Below are 22996 nucleotides of genomic sequence, written 5' to 3' on the forward strand. Positions count from 1 at the left end.
AACTTTTGCGCAAGTGCAAGCAATAAGTTGACCAAGTTTTATCGCAATCGGATGAACGGTATGGCAGCGCATACAATACGAACAAACAAATAATATTGATTTTTATATATTAGATTAATATTTTAATTTGCGATGTTTAATTTGATCATTCCAAGAAATATCATGCGATATCGCAAAGCTACTTTAACAGCTCACTGCCACTGCAAAGCGTTTTCTATAAATTTTATAAACGGTAGAACCCAACTGATTGTGTTAGTCTCATTCAGTATCGAAAGAAGACCGCTTCTATATAAGCAATAATATGGCATTAAAACTAGTGATTCTTTTAATAAGCTGCTTCGTGTTTAATTTATCAGCAATACCGGGTAAGAAGTAATTTTAATTATTAGTGAAAATATTATTCAATAATTATAATTAGATATTGCACTGAAACATTAAAAATAAAACGAATATTGATTTAATACGGAATTAGATTTGACATATTAAATTTCTCACTATAATTAATTCTTCGTTGACAGTATATTAATTGTACAAATAATAATTATTATTTTTATCATCTCATATTATGTAGGTGAGTGAAACGGGTTTTTTTCTGACAATACAACTGATAATTAATAATAATTTATTGATATCATATTATGTATTTTACAACGTTTTTATTAGCTCGTATTCTTATTTGTCCGGTGGTTGTTTGTCCAGTACAAATCTTGCAATCGATTTTTAACTAACGTCTCGACTAGCTAGACATTTAGAATATATCAGAACACGATGCTAATGCATTCTTTTAATACTTTTAGCCATCTTTAAGCAGAATTGAATTTTTCATGAATTGTTGATATGAATGAAACTGTTTTATATGAAAAGTTATTTCGGAAGAAATCCGTAATCCAATCCACTAGTATTGGTTGCTAGGGGGTGGTCCTAGCATCTAAATTATTAATATATACGTGCGTTACTATGGAAATCAAAATGAAATGTCAAAATGACATTTCAGTATTCTATATTTGTTTGTTTGTTTTTTATTTACTTCATATCAAGTACAAGTTTGAGCATATTGAGCGTAATAATTCAACAGAAAATTTAAAAACGTTGTATATAAAAAGTTATTTTTGTCTTGTAATTATTTTCACATACTTTTTACACAATGTTAACAAAAAATAACAATTTTTAACTAATAATGTATCTCAATAGAATATCTTTTTTTATTTACTTAACAGTATTAGGTATCATGTTATCAACACCATATATGTGAATAATATTGTAGATCATTGCTTTATTATTGCATGTATACTGATTATATGTATTTTGTATATATATAATATAATACTAGTATTACTAATATATATATATATATATATGATATAGACGCATCACAAATCTTTTAATAATCGTTTCTTAAATTTTCGGGAATAGCAGAATTACCTTCCTACATATAAAATATGTTTGAACAATATATGGTTATAGAATCAGTATACAGAAAAATATAAATTGTAGGTACAGATGTGTGTTACTTTACTATATGAAAATCATATTTAATCTAATAAATGTTTTCAATTTAATTTATCACTCAAAATTATTATAGCATACAAAAATAAGAATATGTATGTAAGAAATATGTGTTGAAGACAATTTTAGATTGAATCGTTTTATTTTGTCATAAATATAAAAAATACATTTTTTAATTAAAGAAACATTTGTTTAAATTTGATGAATATGTAAGTTTCTTGGTAACCTTTTTTACAAAATTTTATTATTTACACATTAATAATACGTCATTATTCATCGCAATACCTGTGTATACGTCATATTATATAAATTATTATATTGGAATTTTTAAGTTTGAAAAAATCTCAGGACGATTTCTCGATAATCAAGAATCTGAAAATAGTATAATAAATTATTCTCGAGAAACGAGTGTAGGGTTATTCGCAAAGAGATTAAATTCATAATTTCCAATAATTCAATAATTTCTAGTCACGATCGTATATTTACGGATTTAAACTCAAGCGCAAACATGTGTAGGTTTTAATTTCATTTATTATGTATAATAGAGTAGGTGCATGAAAAACATCTCAACTTGTTACAAAATTATATATACAAAATTGATTTTATATATTAAAAAATTCCAGTTACCGGGAATCTACCAACATTCCGCAATGACTACACGTATATAGCAAGTTTAAATCTATTCTACAAAGAGCACACAGAACCACAGACATGGGTGTATGCTGTAGCGATGTGTTCAACGGAAGGAGCTGGATTGCTGGTTCCAAAAACAGGAAATGAAGTTCAGGCAGTCTTATCGTTCAAGCAACGTGCCACCCCCAAGCTATGGGTGGGAATCCATGATATGTTTTCGGAAGGGCATTTCGTCACACTGGACGGTAAATATTAATTTCCTTTATATAATAATAGGTGTTTATATATTTTCAATCTAGCCGATACAGTTGTTAAAAACTTGAATTTTAATTCATTATATTAATTATATTAGTAAAAATCTTTAAATAGATATCACAATTTTATCATGTTAAAGTTCTTTGTCTATAATAATATTTCTACCATAGTGTCCTAGAATTTAATACCAAATTCAATAACCTTTAACTATTATATTAGTTAATATTTTCTGTACAATATTGTCGTAATACATATTATTGCATATAGAGTAATCACGTAACCAATTACGTAATCTGTATTATATAAGATGAATTTCAACAGTTCACCCTCACCGGCTTCATAGCTTTTGCTTGTAACTGGAGTGCGTTCTCCATTAGGTATCATGGATGCCCTAGCATTTCGCGATTATGTCAGAAATAATATGTATCCTCTATTCTCTATTCAAGTATTGTGCTTTGTTGTCCGCTACTCTAAATCTATATCAGTTAATAAATAAAATAAAAGTCTATCAGTTAAATAGTGACCCGATAGCAGGTGATAATTAATGTACCTTTCATCTTTGCATTACATGGCGTTGGTCTCTGATTCTTATGTCTAAATTGAATTTAATTGATCCTTTTATATTTTGTTGTCAAGAAGATGATCTATGCTAACTCATCACAAAAACGAGATAAACTTTCATGCTTTCGTAATCTAAAATACTGGTGTCGACAAAGTTGCATGCGAGATATAATCCGTTCTATATTCAACATACAGATTAAAATAGGAAATATTATACGAGGGTGGGTCAATAAGTCCTTAGAAAAGCCGACAGGTGGCGCGACTAGTACTGTAAGCGGTTTGTTTTCATGCAGCGGCACTACCGATTCAGTATGCTGCGAAGTTTCAATCAGATTGGTCGGGTTGTTGTGTGTTTCGCGTACATTTAAAAAAAAAATTTTGCTTGTGGAAAATGGAAAAATGGAAAATGGAGAAAATTGAGTTTAGAGCTGTTATTAAACATTTTAATATAAAAGGGTTAACAGCAAAGGAAATAAAATATGAGTTGGATTTAGTTCACGGCATATCTGCTCCTTCACTTGCAACTATTTATAACTGGTTAAATGAATTTAAACGTGGTCGTACATCAACAAAGGATGAACCACGCTCAGGACGTCCTGTAGAGGTGACTACACCAGAAATGATCAATAAAATCCACGATATGGTGTTAAGTGACCGAAGATTAAAGTTGATTGAGATAATTGAGGTTACAGGGATCTCAAAAGGTAGCGTCATTTCTATTTTACATGACAAATTGGGCATGAAAAATATTTCTGCAAGATGGGTGCCGCGTTTGCTCACAGTCGACAATAAACGCAATAGGGTGGTGGCCTCTAAAGCCCTGTTGTCGCTCATGCAACGCAATTCGGATGAATTTTTTCGTCGCTTTGTGACTGTAGATGAAACATGGATACACCACTATACTCCCGAGACGAAAAAACAGTCAAAGCAGTGGATTGCGAAGGCAAACCATGTCCAAAGAAGGCGAAAACCGTGAAATCAGCTGGTAAGGTTATGGCTACTGTATTTTGGGATGCACGTGAAATTATTTTCGTTGACTATTTGGAAAAAGGAAAAACAATAACAGGGGATTATTATGCATCTTTAATGGACCAGCTAAAAAACAAAATTGAAGAAAAACGGCCTCATTTAAACAGGAAAAAAATCCTCTTTCATCAGGACAATGCCCGTGTTCACACATGTTTACGATCAATGGCTAAAATTGAAGAATTGAAGTTCGAATTGGTCGACCACCCACCGTATTCGCCAGATTTAGCCCCCAGTGACTTTTTCCTTTTCCCAAACTTAAAAAAATGGCTAAGTGGACAACGTTTTTTTTCAAATGAAGAAGTCATCGATCGGACAAATGCTTATTTTGAGGACCTTCCGAAAACTTATTTTTCTGACGGTTTAAAAAAAAATGAGAAACGTCTAACCAAGTGTATTGAGCTCCAAGGAGATTATGTTGAGAAATAAAAAAAAAATACAAAAATAAAAACTGTTTTAATGCTTTTTTCTAAGGAATTATTGACCCACCCTCGTATATCCCTTTTCCAACAACCACCAAGCGTAATAATTTTGTAACTCACTTTATATTATTAATTATTAGAATAACGTTCCTATACTAAATATAATGTTCTCCGATTTCTGGGCAATTATTTTCTTACGAGTAACGTCTTTTTGCGATATTTTTATGTATTTAATCTAGTATAAAAGCAGCGATTCACTATCTATAATTTACGTCAGTTAAAGAATCACAGTGTTTGAAGATTTTGTAAGCCAAAGCCCAGGTTGCTACTGTTTTTTCCGATACCTGAGCAAATATTTTATTACGAATAACGTCTTTTCACGATATTTTATGATGTTCAATCTAGTATATAAAGTAAACAAAGAGTAATAATATATAATGTATTTCAGTTGTATATTACCCATATATGAATAAGCATAGCATCTGAAGATGATCCCCGGATCGTTATAAACCATCAATATTTAATATTATAAGCCTTCACTAAATTAGAATTCTTTACGTATTTAATAATTCTATGGTAAATTTGTTATCATTTTATTTGAAAATATACATACAATAAAATATATTCCTTATTATTGATGATTATAAGTTCGTTCAAAATGCTCCTCCATTACGTATCTCCAGCGATTTTTGCATCGCAGTGCACATACAAGATTGAATGGATGAATGGGCTGTAGCGACATCCACTTGACCCAACCATCAAATAGGAATATCCCTCATACACCTCGATGATTGTAATAATATTATAATAATTAATATACATATTATAAGTATATATAGATATATGAAATACATTTTTGTGAGAGACTTAATTAGTTATTGGTGAGCGTAAATTTCGTATGTCTCTTTCTCTTATCTCGGGAATTACCAATATGCAACGTTTTATAATATTTTATTCCTTTAATTTAACAAAGATCACATAACCTAAGTATATATTTTTTATATACTGACAATGATATAATAATGCCATATCTACTGTACTATTAGTAGTTTGATAACCTTTTGATTAATGTTCAACGAATTACTCACTGAAAATTAAATCAAATTAGGCGTGTAGGTACTTACCACATAGATTTCACTAGTTTTTTCTTAAGGGGGGACATGCTCAGCGTAGGTCAAAATGGAGCTTTTGTTCTATTTTCAAAGCATGATCCTGGACATACCTTAAACGTTGTAGATAATCTATTTATATAATTTTGAAGCCTTATTATCTTTTATATTTATTTTAAACATTTGATGACTGCATAAACTATTTTTATTACATAAAATAGTATTCTTTTAAACCTCTCGCTCTAATGTTTTAGAATATAGTCGTATTTCAGTACATACATGTGCAGTGGTGTTAAAATTTTTTACATTTATTAATTTTTAAACGCATTTATAAAACCATTAGTATAATTTATGATGAGATAATTTTTGGAAAATATTTACTATAAAAAATTATATTGATAAAATATGTGATCCCAAATTTGACAAGAATTAGGCATTTTATTATTCAAAAAATGGGCAAGATTAACACATTTGAAGATAATTATGATGATACTGATTATAAGCTATGTCCTCGACCATTCAAATGTAATAAACATGCTACGAATAATGATTGCTTTATAATAATTATTTTATACCTTTTTAAAAAAAAGTTTTTTTTTCGGTTAGGTACATGTTCAAACACGCGCGTTAACATGATCTTACTCCCTACTTCAATTTTAGTTTGTCAATTTATGGCTACGGCCGTATGTTGTAGCTTAACCACTGGGGGATGACAAAAGAAATGGCGTATTTAAAAAAAAAACACTACCTTATTCTTAGGTCAATAATTATTATAAAGCAATCATTATTCGTAGTATGTTTATCACACTTGAATGGTCAAAGATATATCGTATAATAAGTATCTTTAGAATTATCTTCAAATGTGTTAATCTTGCCCATTTTTTGAATAATAAAATGCCTAATTCTTGTCAAATTTGGGATCACAGATATTATCAATATAATTTTTTATCGTAATTATTTTCCAAAAATTATCTCGTCATAAATTATACTAATGGTTTTATAAATGCGTTTAAAAATTATTTATGTAAGAAATCTTAACACCACTGCACATTCATGTACTGAAATATGACTATATTCTAAAACATTAGAGCGAGAGGTAAAAGAATACTATTTTATGTTTTAAAAATACTTTATGCAGTCATCAAATGTTTAAAATAAATATAAAAGATAATGAGGCTTCAAAATTATATAAATGGATTATCTACAACGTTTAAGGTATGTCCAGGATCATGCTTTGAAAATAGAAAAAAAGCTCCATTTTGACCCACGCTGAGCACATCCGCCCTTAATAGTTAACCGCCTTCAAATAAAAATAAACAATTTCCAAAAGTCATAACCATCGATCTGGTATTTTGGTATAAATATAATATGACAATCCGCCACTCAGCAATATTCAAACTGTGCTCCATGATATCATGGGAACCCCTTACCATATTACCCAGGGGCGCTGAAAGCTGTTCAAAAATTTCTTAATTTGATGCGCTGACACAAAATCACCATAATAGATTTAAATAGTTTGGTGGCTATTTTCTTATTTAAACGAAACATTCAGCAACTGCTCTTCTACTACACTAGACATGGGAGCCCTAAAAACTATAGTAGGTATTTTCAAAGATTCCAAGCGTGGTATTTTATTATTGGTACTATTATTATCATAAAATTATAACAAAAATGACATCATCTTTAGATTGCCACAATTATATGACTCGCCTATTTCCAAAAGACATCTTAATAAGATAATATTATGTTGTTTTGTTTTGAGATATTCACAAAAAAAAGCGTATGGAATCTGTAAATAGAAAAAATACCCATTTTTTGGACCATTGCGCTTGTGCTTTTATTATTTTAACTACAGAGCTTTTCCAATCATTTGAAGGTTTTACAGAACATGATATAGTTTCTCGTATTGAGCTTATTTTCTAAAAAAAATAAACTTTAAACTATTTTGGTAATTTATAGTCAAAAAAGTGTCACAGTTAGCATAACAGTGAAACGGATTAAAATATTTGTGCGTCCAAATATCCGAAGTGAAGGTAATAAATACTACTATTTTTAAATAATAAAAAAATGTATAGGTAGAATACAATTAAGAAGTGAAACAATTTTTATTTTTACATAATAATACATTTTAGATACACAAATGAAAAACATACCTACAAAAAAAATAAAATATTTTTTTTAAAGTTAGTTTAGGTTAGGTATTATTAGTATTTTGTATTTATAGTGGGCGTTTATGTCTGGGCGTATTTTTCCGGGCGTTATTTGCGGGCATTGGTACGGGAGCATTTGGGTTGGCGCACACAATCTTTCCTGCGTGAAAGCGTGGTGTGCGCGATGTCGCGCGGGAATGATCGTGTGTCTAAAGTCGCGTAGCAAATAGCGGAAAGAGTGAGGTTAGTCGCGTCCAATCTTTCACACGTGTCGTACGTCAAGTAGTTTTTTTAACACGTTTAATCTTTCACGCGTACCGTACGTCAACTCGTTTTACTACGTTCCGTCACAAATGGATGTTCGTAATTTCTCTTTTCCAATTTATTACGGACCTTATGGACATGTATAAAACATTCCCATGTTTGTGGAGAATCAAATCGGCAGCATATTTTTTTTTTTTTTTTCTTTATTTGGAAGCAATTGAGCTCTTCTCTGAATGGAAGGCTATTCTGCTTTACAATGGTTTACAAAAGTATACATACATTTTTTTTTTTAACGACAGGCATAAATAGTTACATTGTTAATGATACAGAATTACATTTTTGTTACACTATACACTAGACATTTACGTTACATTTTTGGAGAAATTCATGTACAATTTTCATAACTGAAATATTTGGTTTTGCCAGGAACGAATTAATCGTAAAAGGAGGGTATAACCTGCATTTCCCCAACTTATTCAATAACACTTCTCTCTCCTGGTCATAGGCATCATATTGCCAGACAATGTGGTTAAGATCTTGAGTGGGATGTCCACACTGACACTGAGGGCTATCTACCACTTTAATTTTGTACAATGATTCGTTGAGACTGTAATGCCCTGACCTGCTTCTAGCTATTGTCACTATTACATCTCGCTTTATTTTACAATGTTTACTAAACCAAGTTTTAGGAGATCTACTATAAAAGTTTTGATAGTAGTGTGTTCCCTTTTCTTTCCCAAGATTTTCTAAATATTTACCGTTATTTTCGCTCATTGTTTGTTTAAACTGGGCTTTAAAATCTGTGTATGGAATTCTTATATTTTCTGATGGGTATTTTACAGATTTTTTTGCCAATTGATCCGCAATTTCATTGCCATTAATTCCTTTATGTGCTGGAATCCAGTATATCTGTATATTTGTACCGTGTTCGTTACTATTGCTAAATTTGGAAATGTTGGTTCTAATATTAAGAATGTAGTCATTAGTTTTGATGCTGAAATTTGGATTTTCGAGCGAGTGAATCAGACTTAAGGAGTCAGTGTAAATGTTGATATTTTTATTTTTGTAATTAAGTGCAATTTTAGTGGCTTCGTATAAGGCTAAGCACTCTGCTGTATAGATGGAAGTGAATCTGTGGACACTTTTGGCAACCGACGTGTTGGATTGGGGGAAGAACACTGCTACACCTACTGAAGGTGAATCGGGAATTTTGCTTCCATCCGTAAAAATTTGGACTACATTTTGATTGCTAAATTTGGACTTGAATAATAAGTCGGGAGAGTCGGAGTGCGATAGCTCCATTCCTATTTTTGTATTAGTTAAAACGTTATATATAATATCCTCATATGTATAATTAAAAAAGTTGTAGAAGTCTCTTTTTAAAATCAGATGATCAATACAATTTACAGCTTGGATACTTTCTTTTAAAATTTGAAATCTCTTCGGAGTACGATCTCGCGTTATAGTTGTTTGTAGAAATCTGTTGACATTGTATCTCGTATTAGAAGTACGGTTTGACATACATTTTACCAAGAAGTTTTTACATAGAAATTTAGATCTTTCTTCTAGTAATGTTATCTTGGCTTCGGCAAGTAGTATGTTAGTAGGTGTACTTTTTCTTAGGCCAAGAGCCAATCTGATAGCTTGGTTCTGTAGTCGTTCTAACTGTAGCTTTGCTCCTTTATTTTTTGGGAAGTAAATATAGCTTCCATAGTCCATTATGGATCTGATGTAGCTTTTATAGAAAGTTATTAGAGTGGAAGGGTGTGATCCCCACCAAGTACCTCTGAGGAACTTTATAATGTTGGTGGCTCTATTGACTTTCTGGGCAATGTAATTGACATGTTTATCAAAAGAAAGCTTGAAGTCAAAATAAATACCTAGAAATTTGGCTGATTCAGTTGATTTAATCATCATATCATTCAATTTAATTTGAAATTCTCCCGGCAGTATTTTGTTTTTGTTGAAATGTACGAATACCGTTTTCTCCGGAGATAGATCCAAACCCAGTTTGAATAGATTATTTCTAATTGTTTCTAGTGCACATTCCATTATATTTTTATCCTGATTGGGGTCTTTAGTTTTAAGGAACAAAGATATATCGTCTGCAAATTGGGAGACTGTTATAGCTTTCGGTATATTGCGAACAATGTGGCTAACGTATATAATGTAAAACAGCGGACTTAAAATTCCTCCTTGAGGAACGCCTTTATACAGTGTTCTCGGGAGATCTATGTTTGAATTAGTATAGATTAATCTCTCGTAGACAAGAAAAAAACAGAATTTAACGAGTTTAAAGGGGCACCCTATTTGTGCCAATATTTCAACGAGAATATCTGATTGAACGTTATTGAAGGCTCCAATCACGTCCAAAAAAATACCTAGCGTATGTTTTTTTTCATTAAAAGATTCTTCAATATACATTGCAACATTTGTTAGGTTATCCGCACAGGAAAAACCTTTCCTGAATCCGGTTTGTGTATCTGGGATAATTTTTTCTCTTTCCAGCCACCAGCGAAATCTATTTGCGACCATGATTTCTAAGATTTTGCAGACACATGAGGTCAGTGCAATAGGTCTTAAGCTATCCGAATTAGGTTTATTAATAAAATGTATAAATATGCTTTTCCATTCGTCAGGGAAATCCATGCTATGAAACATGAGGTTAAAAATGTCAAGGAATATATGTTTTATTTGAGTGGGAAGCATATTAATGACTTCATACGTTATCCCGTCCGTTCCAGGTGCGGAATTATGTTGACGAGAATTTAATGCTATGCTGAATTCTATGAAACTAAAGTGAGTGTCGAATAGCGTGTTATTTTTGGTAACAGGGAAAATGTTAGGGTTACTTGGAACCCACGGTGGGCATAGTCTTTCAAGAGCAGCTTCAATTTTCTCTTTATTTTGCATATTTTGTTCAATACTATCGGGTCTAATTTTTATCCATTTGTTTTTAAAAATTTTTGCTTTTTCCCATGTATACTTAAGGTCTGTGCTAAAATTGATGGTCTCTGCAAATTTTCGAAAGCAGTCACTCTTTTTCTTTTTAAAAGTTTTTTTAGCTATGGCAGCATTCTTTTTGTATTCAATTAAGTCTTTAAAATCTAAGGTAAATTCCCATTTTTTTAAGGCAGCTTTTCTTTTTCTCTTTACCTTATCACACTCTGAATCCCACCATTCTACTGGATTGCTATGGCGAAATTGGGGATTATTCCCTTTTTTTGGGGTGCAATCTATGATTGCTTGTGTGATTTTTTTAATGAGGAATTTATACTGCGAGACTGAACTTAAACTGAGAAAAGAATCTGTTTTGAATTCATTAATATTTTCAGCCATTGTATTTTTAAATTTAACCCAATTGGTTTTTTTGGTCTGCAACTTGAAAGTCTTTTTGAAATAAATTGCTTTTTGTACAGATAAATTAATACGCACTGGATAGTGATCCGATCCCCGGGGGTCTTCATCTATATTTAATACAATCTGTTGTAGAAGATTAGGAGAAGAAAAAACTAAATCAATATTTGATTTTGTACCTCGTCGCAGATCAATACGGGTTTTAGTATTATTGTTTATTAAAATTAAGTCGTAATCAGCTAAAGTATAGATGATTCTAGAACCATTTATATCATTTCTATTGCAATTCCACGCGACATTGTGGGCATTGAAGTCTCCCACCAATATGGTTTTATCATCTAATAGAGTATTACTAAAAACTTGGTCCCATTCCTGAAGCGACAGATTTGTATTATTTCCGCTATTGCTCGGGGGCCTATAAACTGCAATGATATTAATTTTATCTTTAAGGTTAGTCAGTGTAATGCCCAAAACTTCAGTGGATATGTTCGGAATGATGAGGTTGTTAATAGCTTTGTAAGCTATAGTATTTCTAATAATGAAAATTATACCTCCTCCTCTGGCGTACGTCCTGTCTCGCCGAAGCACCATAAAACCTGGGAAGCTAATAACTATGTGAGGAATGGTGTCGTTTAGCCATGTTTCCACGCCTATAAAAATATCAATTTCATCTAGCATCACTCTAAGCTCCTCTAGTCTATTAAGAATGCTTCTTGTATTCCAGAAAACAATACGTATATCAGATTGAATAAATTGGTTAACTTTGTTGCTGGAATTATGCATTATGTTATTGTTCCTCTTGTCCTTCCAACGAACTAATATCTTCACTGGAAACTTTAATTGTGGATTACTGAGTCTTTTCTTGATCTTTGTTATGCGACTTTTAATGCTGCGTTCTTTTAAATGACTATAGATTTCTGTTAGCATGTTATTAAGAGCTTCTATATCAGTAGTAAATTCATTAGCAATCATTTCGGTATTGGGATTTCCATGTGTTTTCACAAGGAAACTGAGCAATGTTTCATAATCGATTGGAAATCTATAACGATTACTTTCAACATGTTCCTTGGCAGGTAACAAAAGTTCATTTGTATCTTCAGTGGATACTTTTTTTCTTTCTTTTTTTGATTTTTTTGGTGTCTGTTGGAGTGCAGGAATGCGTGAGATTGCATTATTTTTCACTGTATCTTCAAATTCAAATTCTACGCTGCTGATATCAGTTGGACTGGTCAACGGCCTTTTTGAACCGATTGGCGTATCCTTGTTGATAATAGAGTTGTCCGACTCTATATCTGCGGCTAGTTCATCCTCCTGGAGTGTATTTTTTCTCTCTAACGAAAGAGAGGTTAACACTTTTGGTACATTGAGAGAGTCAGGCAATTGTACAGTGTGAGGTTCATTATTTCCAGTTGTTTTACAATATTTGGCCAGATGGCCCTCTTCTTTGCATATAAAGCATGTCAATTTTTCGGTGGAGAAGTAAATCCAGTACAGGGTATTATCAAAATTTATTTGCATTGACTCTGGCAGTTTAATAGTGTCTTCTGGGTTTACATAAACCTGTCTCCGGAAACTTAAAATATGTGCATAGCCCGGTTCGTTAATACCAGCTCTGATGCTTGTAATACGTGAAGTAGTTTTTATGTTTAATTCGTTGAGTTTTGATTCCAGAACGCTGTGTGGGATTATAGGACACACGTTTGATATTATTATCCTCTTTGATTTGGTGATCAGCGGCCTGATTTCTAGTACGTGGTTTCCAATTTTAACTGTTTCTTTATTTACTATTAATTTATCTGCTTGTTCTTCACTACTCAAGTATATACATATTCTTCCCTGGGAAATCCTAGATACATATCTTATATGACATGGACCTACCTTATTCCCGATTGACAGTGTATATTCTCGTATAGAGATGCCCTCGATAGCATCTAAAACGATGGCTTGCTCCTTCTTCGGAAATTGCATTTTTTGAGCAACTGATGCATAAGACATTGTTTGTTGGGTTTCTTTTTGGTGATCCATTGCTAGCAACGTTGTATTTTTGATTTTTAATAAGCGCCCCTGTAGTCAGAGACACTTAAATGTAAACAACTTTGTAACAATAATTTATTGTTACGCCGCGCGCACAACTGGTTATTATTAATTTGTAAACACTCGCTATCTCGTTTGGTGACGTGCGACGGTCGCCGAGCACACGGAACAACTCATCGGCAGCATATAAAAAAAGAAATTTACGCGATGTGGCGTATGCAAAAATAATTAATTTCTTCAGAGAGGATTTCCCGAGGCAAATAGAGACTTTGTAGTAAAAAAATTCAAAGCCTTTGGAATTCTTTTCGGAAAGAGTTAAAAAAAAAGTAGAGGAAAGTCGACGTAGCGGTAGCCGAAGAGATGAAGTATATGAGCCATCATTGTGGTATTACGATCTGCTGTTCTTCACAAAGGATCAAGAGCTTCTAACGGTAAACATGTCAAATATGGATTCGGTGATAGAAATTGATATTAACGGGAGTGAGGAGATCGGGGATATTGAGGATGAATCTGTAATCAAATTATGAACTTTTCATTATTAAATAAATTTTAGAATCATCGGGATAGTTTTGAGGTAATTCACGAATTAAGGGTAAGTAGGTGACGAAAACACCGTCTACAATCTTTAACCCAAACTTTTCGTTTTTTGTTTTGACTTAAACTTATACTTGTGCCAGCACAAGCTACAGCTAGTACCTATAATATTTCTTTGTATATCCATTTATAATGTACAAATTAAATGTGTACAGATAGATGCCTTCTTGTATAAAAATAAAGCTAAACTTCACGCGTTATATTTTGGTTATGTTTTGTACGGAATGATTTGATTGAATTGTTTTATCTCAAGAATGGTTTGTTTACGAAACTGTGTTATGAGCTAAATGACAAAATGCAGTGTATCAAAATAACACACTCACACACACTCTTGCTAAAACCGTTGAATTGTTCTACGCTCCAACGACTTCCACGATCACGCCGTAATGAACGCGCGATATGCCTTTAGACGCTTAATCCCGGCGTGCGATCCTCAAAACATGCGCAAAACGTTGTGCTATCGCGCAGGATATAGTTGACATGTAAATTGTAGCAGCAAACATCTGACACGTGTGATATTATGCGCTCAATACCGGGTTCTCGCGCGTACGCTCCTGAGCATGCGGTAAAGAATGTGCGTATAAATGCCGCTACTATCTGGGCGCTAATGTCTGGGTGCCCTTGATTTTCAGTATGGCTGTGGCTAAACACATCATAGTTAACCATATTTCCTGCTAAGTTAACTAAAAATATTTACTATAAAAATATTAACTTTATATAAAAAAACTATATATTTCAGAAACACGTGGGGACGACCTGTTTTTTTCCTAAGCATATAAGTCAAACCAATATTTACCAGTATCACTTTTAGCTTCACAGAGACGATTATTACCGTCTTGTATATTCCTCTAATGCATATTGTTGAGATAATGCGTGGGCCGAATGATTTCTCACTCGCATTTGTGGTTAGTTTTTATTCAGCCCTTGATGTGAACCGTTTTTTTGCAGCTGCTATACAACTGTTTTAAGGTATTCAGTCAACAATCGCCAGATGATCTTTGCTACTAATTTATGTTATTTATAGAACATATTACGAGGGTGGGTCAATAAGTCCTTAGAAAAGCCGACAGGTGGCGCGACTAGTACTGTAAGCGGTTTGTTTTCATGCAGCGGCACTACCGATTCAGTATGCTGCGAAGTTTCAATCAGATTGGTCGGGTTGTTGTGTGTTTCTCGTACATTTAAAAAAAAAAATTTGCTTGTTTACAAAAATGGAGAAAATTGAGTTTAGAGCTGTTATTAAACATTTTAATATAAAAGGGTTAACAGCAAAGGAAATAAAAAATGAGTTGGATTTAGTTCACGGCACATCTACTCCTTCACTTGCAACTATTTATAACTGGTTAAATGAATTTAAACGTGGTCGTACATCAACAAAGGATGAACCACGCTCAGGACGTCCTGTAGAGGTGACTACACCAGAAATGATCAATAAAATCCACGATATGGTGTTAAGTGACCGAAGATTAAAGTTGAGTGAGATAATTGAGGTTACAGGGATCTCAAAAGGTAGCGTCATTTCTATTTTACATGATAAATTGGGCATGAAAAAAATTTCTGCAAGATGGGTGCCGCGTTTGCTCACAGTCGACAATAAACGCAATAGGGTGGTGGCCTCTAAAGCCCTGTTGTCGCTCATGCAACGCAATCCGGATGAATTTTTTCGTCGCTTTGTGACTGTAGATGAAACATGGATACACCACTATACTCCCGAGACGAAAGAACAGTCAAAGCAGTGGATTGCGAAAGGCGAACCATGTCCAAAGAAGGCGAAAACCGTAAAATCAGCTGGTAAGGTTATGGTTTCTGTATTTTGGGATGCACGTGGAATTATTTTCGTTGACTATTTGGAAAAAGGAAAAACAATAACAGGGGATTATTATGCATCTTTATTGGACCAGCTAAAAAACAAAATTGAAGAAAAACGGCCTCATTTAAACAGGAAAAAAATCCTCTTTCATCAGGACAATGCCCGTGTTCACACATGTTTACGATCAATGGCTAAAATTGAAGAATTGAAGTTCGAATTGGTCGACCACCCACCGTATTCGCCAGATTTAGCCCCCAGTGACTTTTTCCTTTTCCCAAACTTAAAAAAATGGCTAAGTGGACAACGTTTTTTTTCAAATGAAGAAGTCATCAATCGGACAAATGCTTATTTTGAGGACCTTCCGAAAACTTATTTTTCTGACGGTTTAAAAAAAATTGAGAAACGTCTAACCAAGTGTATTGAGCTCCAAGGAGATTATGTTGAGAAATAAAAAAAAAATACAAAAATAAAAACTGTTTTAATGCTTTTTTCTAAGGAATTATTGACCCACCCTCGTATTATTATTGATAGTAAAAATTTAAAGTGATTAAATCTCCTAGAATCTATATATATTGTTAAATTTTCTTATTTATTTTTTCAGGCAAACCTTTATCTGGTATATAATACGTGGAGAGAAGGTGAACCTAACAACGATGGAGGCAAGGAAGACTGTGTGCATTTAAGATCCGAAGGGACGTACAATGATGCTGAATGTCGATGGAAGCAGAATTATATCTGTGCAAAAGACCCGTCAAATGTTCCAGAAAATACTGTCTGCAACACAGGTAAGAAATAATCCGAACCTAATTTTAAAATTTTATAACCACGAAAAATCGTTTGATAAATTCTTTATTTAAACCACCAACCTCCACCTACCCGCCTGCATCAGTAGCCTGATGCTGAGTAGAGTATACGTTTTATAACTTTGCACTTTTGACTACGCTGATTCGCCTCTTTGCATAATTACTTCGCACAAAATAAATGATATTCACTTGTATCTTGTATTAATAAATGTAACAATAAGAAAATAAATAGATAATATATATAAAAAAAATATTTTTAGAATATATTACATCATGTTCATCCTAGAGCCGGGAGTGCAAAGTTATGAAGAAGCAACTCTACCACCGCTTCACGGAAGTACATTGGAACATGTACATGTCTGAAGCGATTGAAGACACATATCCACATTCCAACATAATAGTATATCCACAAAAAGATTGTATACTGTGAGTTCTAAACGTTTATTGGTTGACCCCTAGCGATAAGAAATATAATTATCCTTGTCAAAAAGTTAATGTAAATTAATAATTTTAGAAATACACATGATAATAAAATACAAAAAGTTGGATTGGCCGGGAATCGATCTCGGGCCGCCCGCGTGGCAGGCGAGCATTCTACAACTGAACAACTGATGCATACCTACCGGCAGTTGTTATATTTTATAATACCTTGTTATTTTGCATATTACAATACGTATTCACTTATTATCGTATATTAAACATTAATATCAAGGTTAAAACAGCTTATTAACGTATATTTGTCTTACTAAGTTTAAAAATATAAATTAGTAATTTAATAAATACATATCTTTTAATAATATAATAAAATATAAAAATATTATTTGTCAGAAGTGGGATTCGAACTATATTATTAACATATTAATAATAAAATATCAAAATATTATTTTGCATATTACAATACGTTTTCACTTATTACTCAGTATAAAGAAAAATATAAATTTTAATCTAATAAATGTTTTCAATTTAATTAATCACTCAAATTTATTATGGCATTCAAAAATGAGAATAATTATGTAATATATCAATACCGTTCCGTGGCGTTATGTTCTCTAGTTTGTTTACGGTTTTATATAAAACATGTTAAAAAATTATATTGTAGGTACAATGTTACGTAAGTACGTGCAAGAAAGTATACCGAGTGAAAGAGTTTCAATTTTTTTTATTAAGCAACGTAACCCAATAACCCGTTTACACATGCATGTATTTACCGCTGAGAGTACGTATTATCGCGGCCATAACAAGAAAATGCACGTGTTAACACGTGCTATCGTGCAAGTTGCAAGCAGGTTCTGAATTTTTACGCAATAGTTGAAACTTGCACGGTAGATGCACATGCGCAGTAGAATGATAGTGGTTAACCTGCCGGAAATAATACGAACTACACCGCGCAAGACGTTTTTGACGTTTCCCAATTTTCACAACCTGTCAAATAACACCATAGAATGACAACATTGTGTCTCGCTTTCGCTTGAAGAATTGGATCGGTGAGACAGTCAACACTTTTACGTGTTAACAGTTATTATCGCGATAGTTTAAAATACACACTATTGGTGCCAGTAAATCAATGCACGTGTAAATGGGCTATAAATATCATTATATTATTGTGTCTAGCATTATATTTTTAGAAATCAATTAAAATTAAGACATTTATTATGCATGGATCAAAAAAAGTTTAGCGGCTTCTGAATTTTCACGCGATAGTTGCAACTTGCTTGATATATGCGCATGCGCAATAGAATAATAGTGGCGAACGTGTCGGGAAAAAATACAAACTACACCGCGCAGAGCATTTTGAAGTTTATCAATTTTCATAACCTGTTCGAACCCGTCAAATAGCACCACACAACGACAACAAACGCGTACACTTACGCTTGAAAAATGATATCGGCGAGATAGTTTACACTTTTTTTTTACACTTTAACTGTTTACACATAGTGTAAACAGTTATTGTCGCGATAGTTTAATATAATATACGCTATTGCTGCCAGTAAATCCATGGACGTGTACAATAGTTATGAAAGGTGGTCGTAATGCCTGTGCTCGAGAAATTTAAAACTTAAATTTACTTAATACATTTCATGGATTTTGGACGTACCTATCAAAAAAGTTTAAAATGATTTTTTAATTTTTTAAATCAAATAAACTAAAATTAAAAAAAAAACTATATGGCGTTTCTACGAAAACTGTTTTTTTTTGTAAGTATATATGTTACGCCGAATGTGCGAAATTGACTATTTCATGAAATGGGCAAAATTTTGTCTAAATCATGAAAAATGCAAGCCCGTTGCCTTATTCATGAATTAAACAACATTTCTGCCAAGTGCGTGAATTCAGTAGTAATTTTTCTGCCTAGTTCATGCATTGGGCAAATTAGATAGTAGCGCTACGATGGTGTTTTTTGCAACTAAACCAAATGTGTCAAATGCTCATGCATTGGCTAAAATAGATGGTCGCGCTCCGGTGGTGTTTTTTGCAACTAATCAAACTAACCAAATGTGTCAAATGTCATTGATTATATAAAAATATACCAATCAATAACTACAATGACGTTCATCCATTTACTATGTCCAAAAAAAAATCTAGAACTATCATAATATGATAACGGAAGAATTGTATTAAAAGGTATTTTCGCGATTTGATTCGTGCTTGGGTATCAATCTTGCAATGGTCGATTGTTTGTTTGTGATAGTATGATTTGATAGTTGGTTGACACTTGTTAGCTAACCTCAACATGAGCATTCAGTTGAATTCAGAATTACAAAACCTAACCTAACCTAACCTAATAATAGGTAATAATAATATATTATGTCTAATTATAACTAATTAAACATAAAACCATCCGTATTAAATTTACTTTTTCTTCTGTCATGTTGACAGTTTAAGAATTCCATACCTACCCTGGCGAATTCACGCACTCAGCAGATAATTACCCTAATTCATTAATAAGGCAACGGGCTTGACTATTACATGAATTAGGCAAAATTTTGCCCATTTCATGTAATAGTCAATTTCGCACATTCGGCATAACATTTATACACCAATACACCGGAATTGGGGGAGGAATTAGGGAGATTGTGATCGTTTGTGTCTTTGCTAAATCGTACCTATATTTTCCATGCTTGAATAAAGCTACTATATTCATTACATATTGTCTTCTATGATATAAAAATATGATTATTTAACGTTTGTTTTAACGACTTTAAGTTGATAAATCATGTATTTTTTTTCTATTGATGTTCAACAGCAGCTGTTTTCGGATTTGATCGAAAATGCTCTTATCCCAAAATTATTTTAGACTTTTAAGGCATGGATGTTATGAATGAAGTACGAGTAGTATGTAAACTAGTGAGGTTACCGAAAAAATGTATTTTTTTAACATTCTAGGCGATATTATACAGGTATTTCGATTTTTTTTACAAAATTTTATTATTTATACATTAATAATACGTCATTATTCGTCGCAATACCTGTGTATATTATATAAATTAATATATTGGAATTTTCAAGTTTGCAAAAATTTCAGGAACGATTTCTCGATAATCAAGAATCTGAAAATAGTATAATAAAATATTCTCGAGAAACGAGTGTAGGGTTATTCGCAAAGAGATTAAATTCATAATTTCCAGAGAATCGTTGATCACAATAGTTTCTAGTCACGAGCGTATATTTACGAATAAAGATTTAAATTGAAACTCAAGCGCAAACATATTGTGTAGGTTTTAATTTAATTTATTATGTATAACAACTTTTTTAAATTATCTTCATAATTCTTCATAATTAAGTACCTATATGCATATATTATCATCAAAATTATCTTATACAACATTGATTTTAAATTTTTTAAAAATCCAGCTACCAGGAATCTACCAACATTCCGCAATGACTACACATATATGGCTAGTTTAAAGCTATTCTACAAAGAGCACACACATAAACAGTCATGGGCGGCTGCTGTAGCAATGTGTTCAGCGGAAGGAGCTGAATTGCTGGTTCCAAAAACAGGAAATGAAGTTCAGGCAGTCTTATCGTTCAAGCAACGTGCCACCACTAAGCTATGGGTGGGAATCCATGATATGTTTTCGGAAGGGAATTTCGTCACACTGGACGGTAAATATTAATTTCCTTTATATAGGTGTTTATATATTTTCAATCTAGCCGATACAGTTGTTAAAAACTTGAATTTTAATTCATTATATTAGTAAAAATCTTTAAATAGATTTCACAATTTTCTCATGTTAAACTTCTTTGTCTATAATAATATTTTTACCATAGTGTCCTAGAATTTAATACCAAATTCAATAACCTTTAACTATTATATTAGTTAATATTTTCTGTAAAATATTGTTGTAATACATATTATTGCATCTAGAGTAATCACACGTAACCAATTACGTAATCTGTATTACATAAGATGAATTTCAACAGTTCACCCTCACCGGCTTCATAACTTTTGCTTGTAACGTTCTCCATTAGGTATCATGGATGCCCTAGCATTTCGCGATTATGTCAGAAATATGTATCCCCTATTCTCTATTCAAGTATTGTGTTTTGTTGTCCGCTACTCTAAATCTATATCAATTAATAAATAAAATAAAAGTCTATCGGTTAAATAGTGACAGTGAGCGATAGCAGGTGATAATTAATGTACCTTTCATCTTTGCATTACATGGCGTTGGCCTCTGATTCGGGCCATCGATAAGAAAACAACTAATTCCTTTTATATTTTGTTGTCAAGAATATGAAATAATATGCCAATTCATCACAAAAAACTCATATCAAAATACACTTCATCACTTATGTGTGAAATATTTTGATAAGCAAATAAGAACAATACAAAAATAACATAATATAATTAACAGCTAGTAGTTAATTAAAACCAACACGAAAATCATTACTTATTTGTGATTGATTATTAATAAAATTCCCTAAAATATTAATATATTATTTTGACAGCCCTGTTTTACAGTCGGCGGATAGACCGCGCAGGTGTTTATGTTATTTAACGGTAATAATAATAAATCCATGAATGACAATAATAAAATAATAACGTTTCTTGAAATAAAATCTTCGATAATTAGTGTTTTTTGCGAGAAGATCGATTTAAATTAATGTGCTTCCGACGCCGATGTCTCATTTCAACGAAATTATAAATGAATATCCTTTTCTTGAGCTCCCTTTTAATGTACTTAGTCAATTTCCAGATGATCTTTATACTAATTTATATTATTTATAGAAAATATTATTATTGATAGTAAAAATTTGAAGTGACTAAATCTCCCAGAATCTATATTGTTACATTTTCTTATTTATTTTTTCAGGCAAACCTTTATCATTGGTATATAATGCGTGGAGAAAAGGGGAACCTAACAACGATGGAGGCAAGGAAAACTGTGTGCATTTAAGGTCCGACGGGACGTACAATGATTCCGAATGTCACTGGAAGCAGAACTTTATCTGCGCAAAGTATTATGATTGTTAAAAAATCATAATAATATTAAAACGGTTCTTACCCAGTCGGTGTATTTAGTAAGACATTATTGTTTCAAGCCTGCGATTATTTGTCACAGAATTATATTTTACTTTTAATAAATCTGAACTTAAAAAAATGTAATAATAGCATTAAGTCATTTTATAAATTATACTTATTTACAATAATAACGACATTAAAACCTAGGTAGTGTGAATTATTATATGAAATGTATCTACAGAACCACCTATATATATATATTTAAAATATATAGCAATATTTCACTGGATTTTGAATATTTGTGGGTTTCTACTGTTGCCAGAGTGTAGCATCGGAAACGTTATTTGCATTTTAAACAGAGTTATATTAAAAACAGTAACAATTTAAATAAGTATACATGTACTTTTTCTGATTCTGTTTTTATGTTTTGTTCAATTTTAAATATTATTTTTTATTAATTTTAATGACACGAAGTACATTTTATTTCGCAATTGGCTTTCTCTAATCGTTTACTAATAGGTTTAAAAAAATATTCCATTTGCAGTCCGAAATGTGCGTGACGGTTTTTTGCAATTATAACAAACTGGCGGAATATTTAATTAATTGATTTTGAAATTAATACTCCCATTTCAACGACCATATCTTATAATTGTACAGGATATACAATAAATGAAAGTGGGCCTCTCACTGATAATCGACGTGACATCAATTAAAAAGTCAACAAAATTTGCCTGGGCAATCTTGTGGGTACGCGATTTATTTGATAGAATCAAAACTTCAAATCGACTCAGTTGTCAAACGGGGTAAAAATCATCGCACGCAAAAGCAGTGACTTTGATAAATAATTCGTACGTAAAATCGCTGGGTGTATCAATTACCTACATATATATTGATCCATTGTTTCTGTATTGTTGAAAGAATAATGCAGTATTTCCATATGTCAAAATTGTATGGCTAAAGAAATGAAAAGGCTAAGGAAATGAAAGTGCCGACAAATTGGCTCGG

General features: G+C 32.2%; 1 protein-coding gene across 1 annotated transcript; it reads left to right on the forward strand.

The window, feature by feature from the left end:
* Positions 1–254: 254 nt before the first annotated feature.
* LOC147079092 (hemolymph lipopolysaccharide-binding protein-like) lies at positions 255–22120 on the forward strand. The gene is made up of 5 exons (XM_085953372.1): positions 255–365; positions 2130–2384; positions 16323–16506; positions 20377–20631; positions 21843–22120. The coding sequence occupies exons 2-5, from the start codon at positions 2283–2285 to the stop codon at positions 22001–22003; spliced, it is 702 nt and encodes a 233-aa protein (XP_085809498.1). The 5' UTR covers positions 255–365; positions 2130–2282; the 3' UTR covers positions 22004–22120.
* Positions 22121–22996: the final 876 nt, after the last annotated feature.

Source organism: Rhyacophila brunnea, unplaced genomic scaffold (genome assembly GCF_057557595.1).
Source record: "Rhyacophila brunnea isolate RB1 unplaced genomic scaffold, BYU_Rbru_1.0 scaffold_10, whole genome shotgun sequence".
Lineage (NCBI taxonomy): Eukaryota > Metazoa > Arthropoda > Insecta > Trichoptera > Rhyacophilidae > Rhyacophila > Rhyacophila brunnea.

What these genes read in the sequence shown, in the direction of transcription:
- LOC147079092 (XM_085953372.1), top strand. Translation starts at nt 2,283, where the DNA reads ATGAAGTTCAGGCAGTCTTATCGTTCAAGCAACGTGCCACCCCCAAGC. An exon ending in GCATTTCGTCACACTGGACG is followed by an intron (nt 2,385 to 16,322) that starts GTAAATATTAAT and finishes TTATTTTTTCAG; the next exon opens with GCAAACCTTTATCTGGTATA. An exon ending in AAATACTGTCTGCAACACAG is followed by an intron (nt 16,507 to 20,376) that starts GTAAGAAATAAT and finishes TTAAAAATCCAG; the next exon opens with CTACCAGGAATCTACCAACA.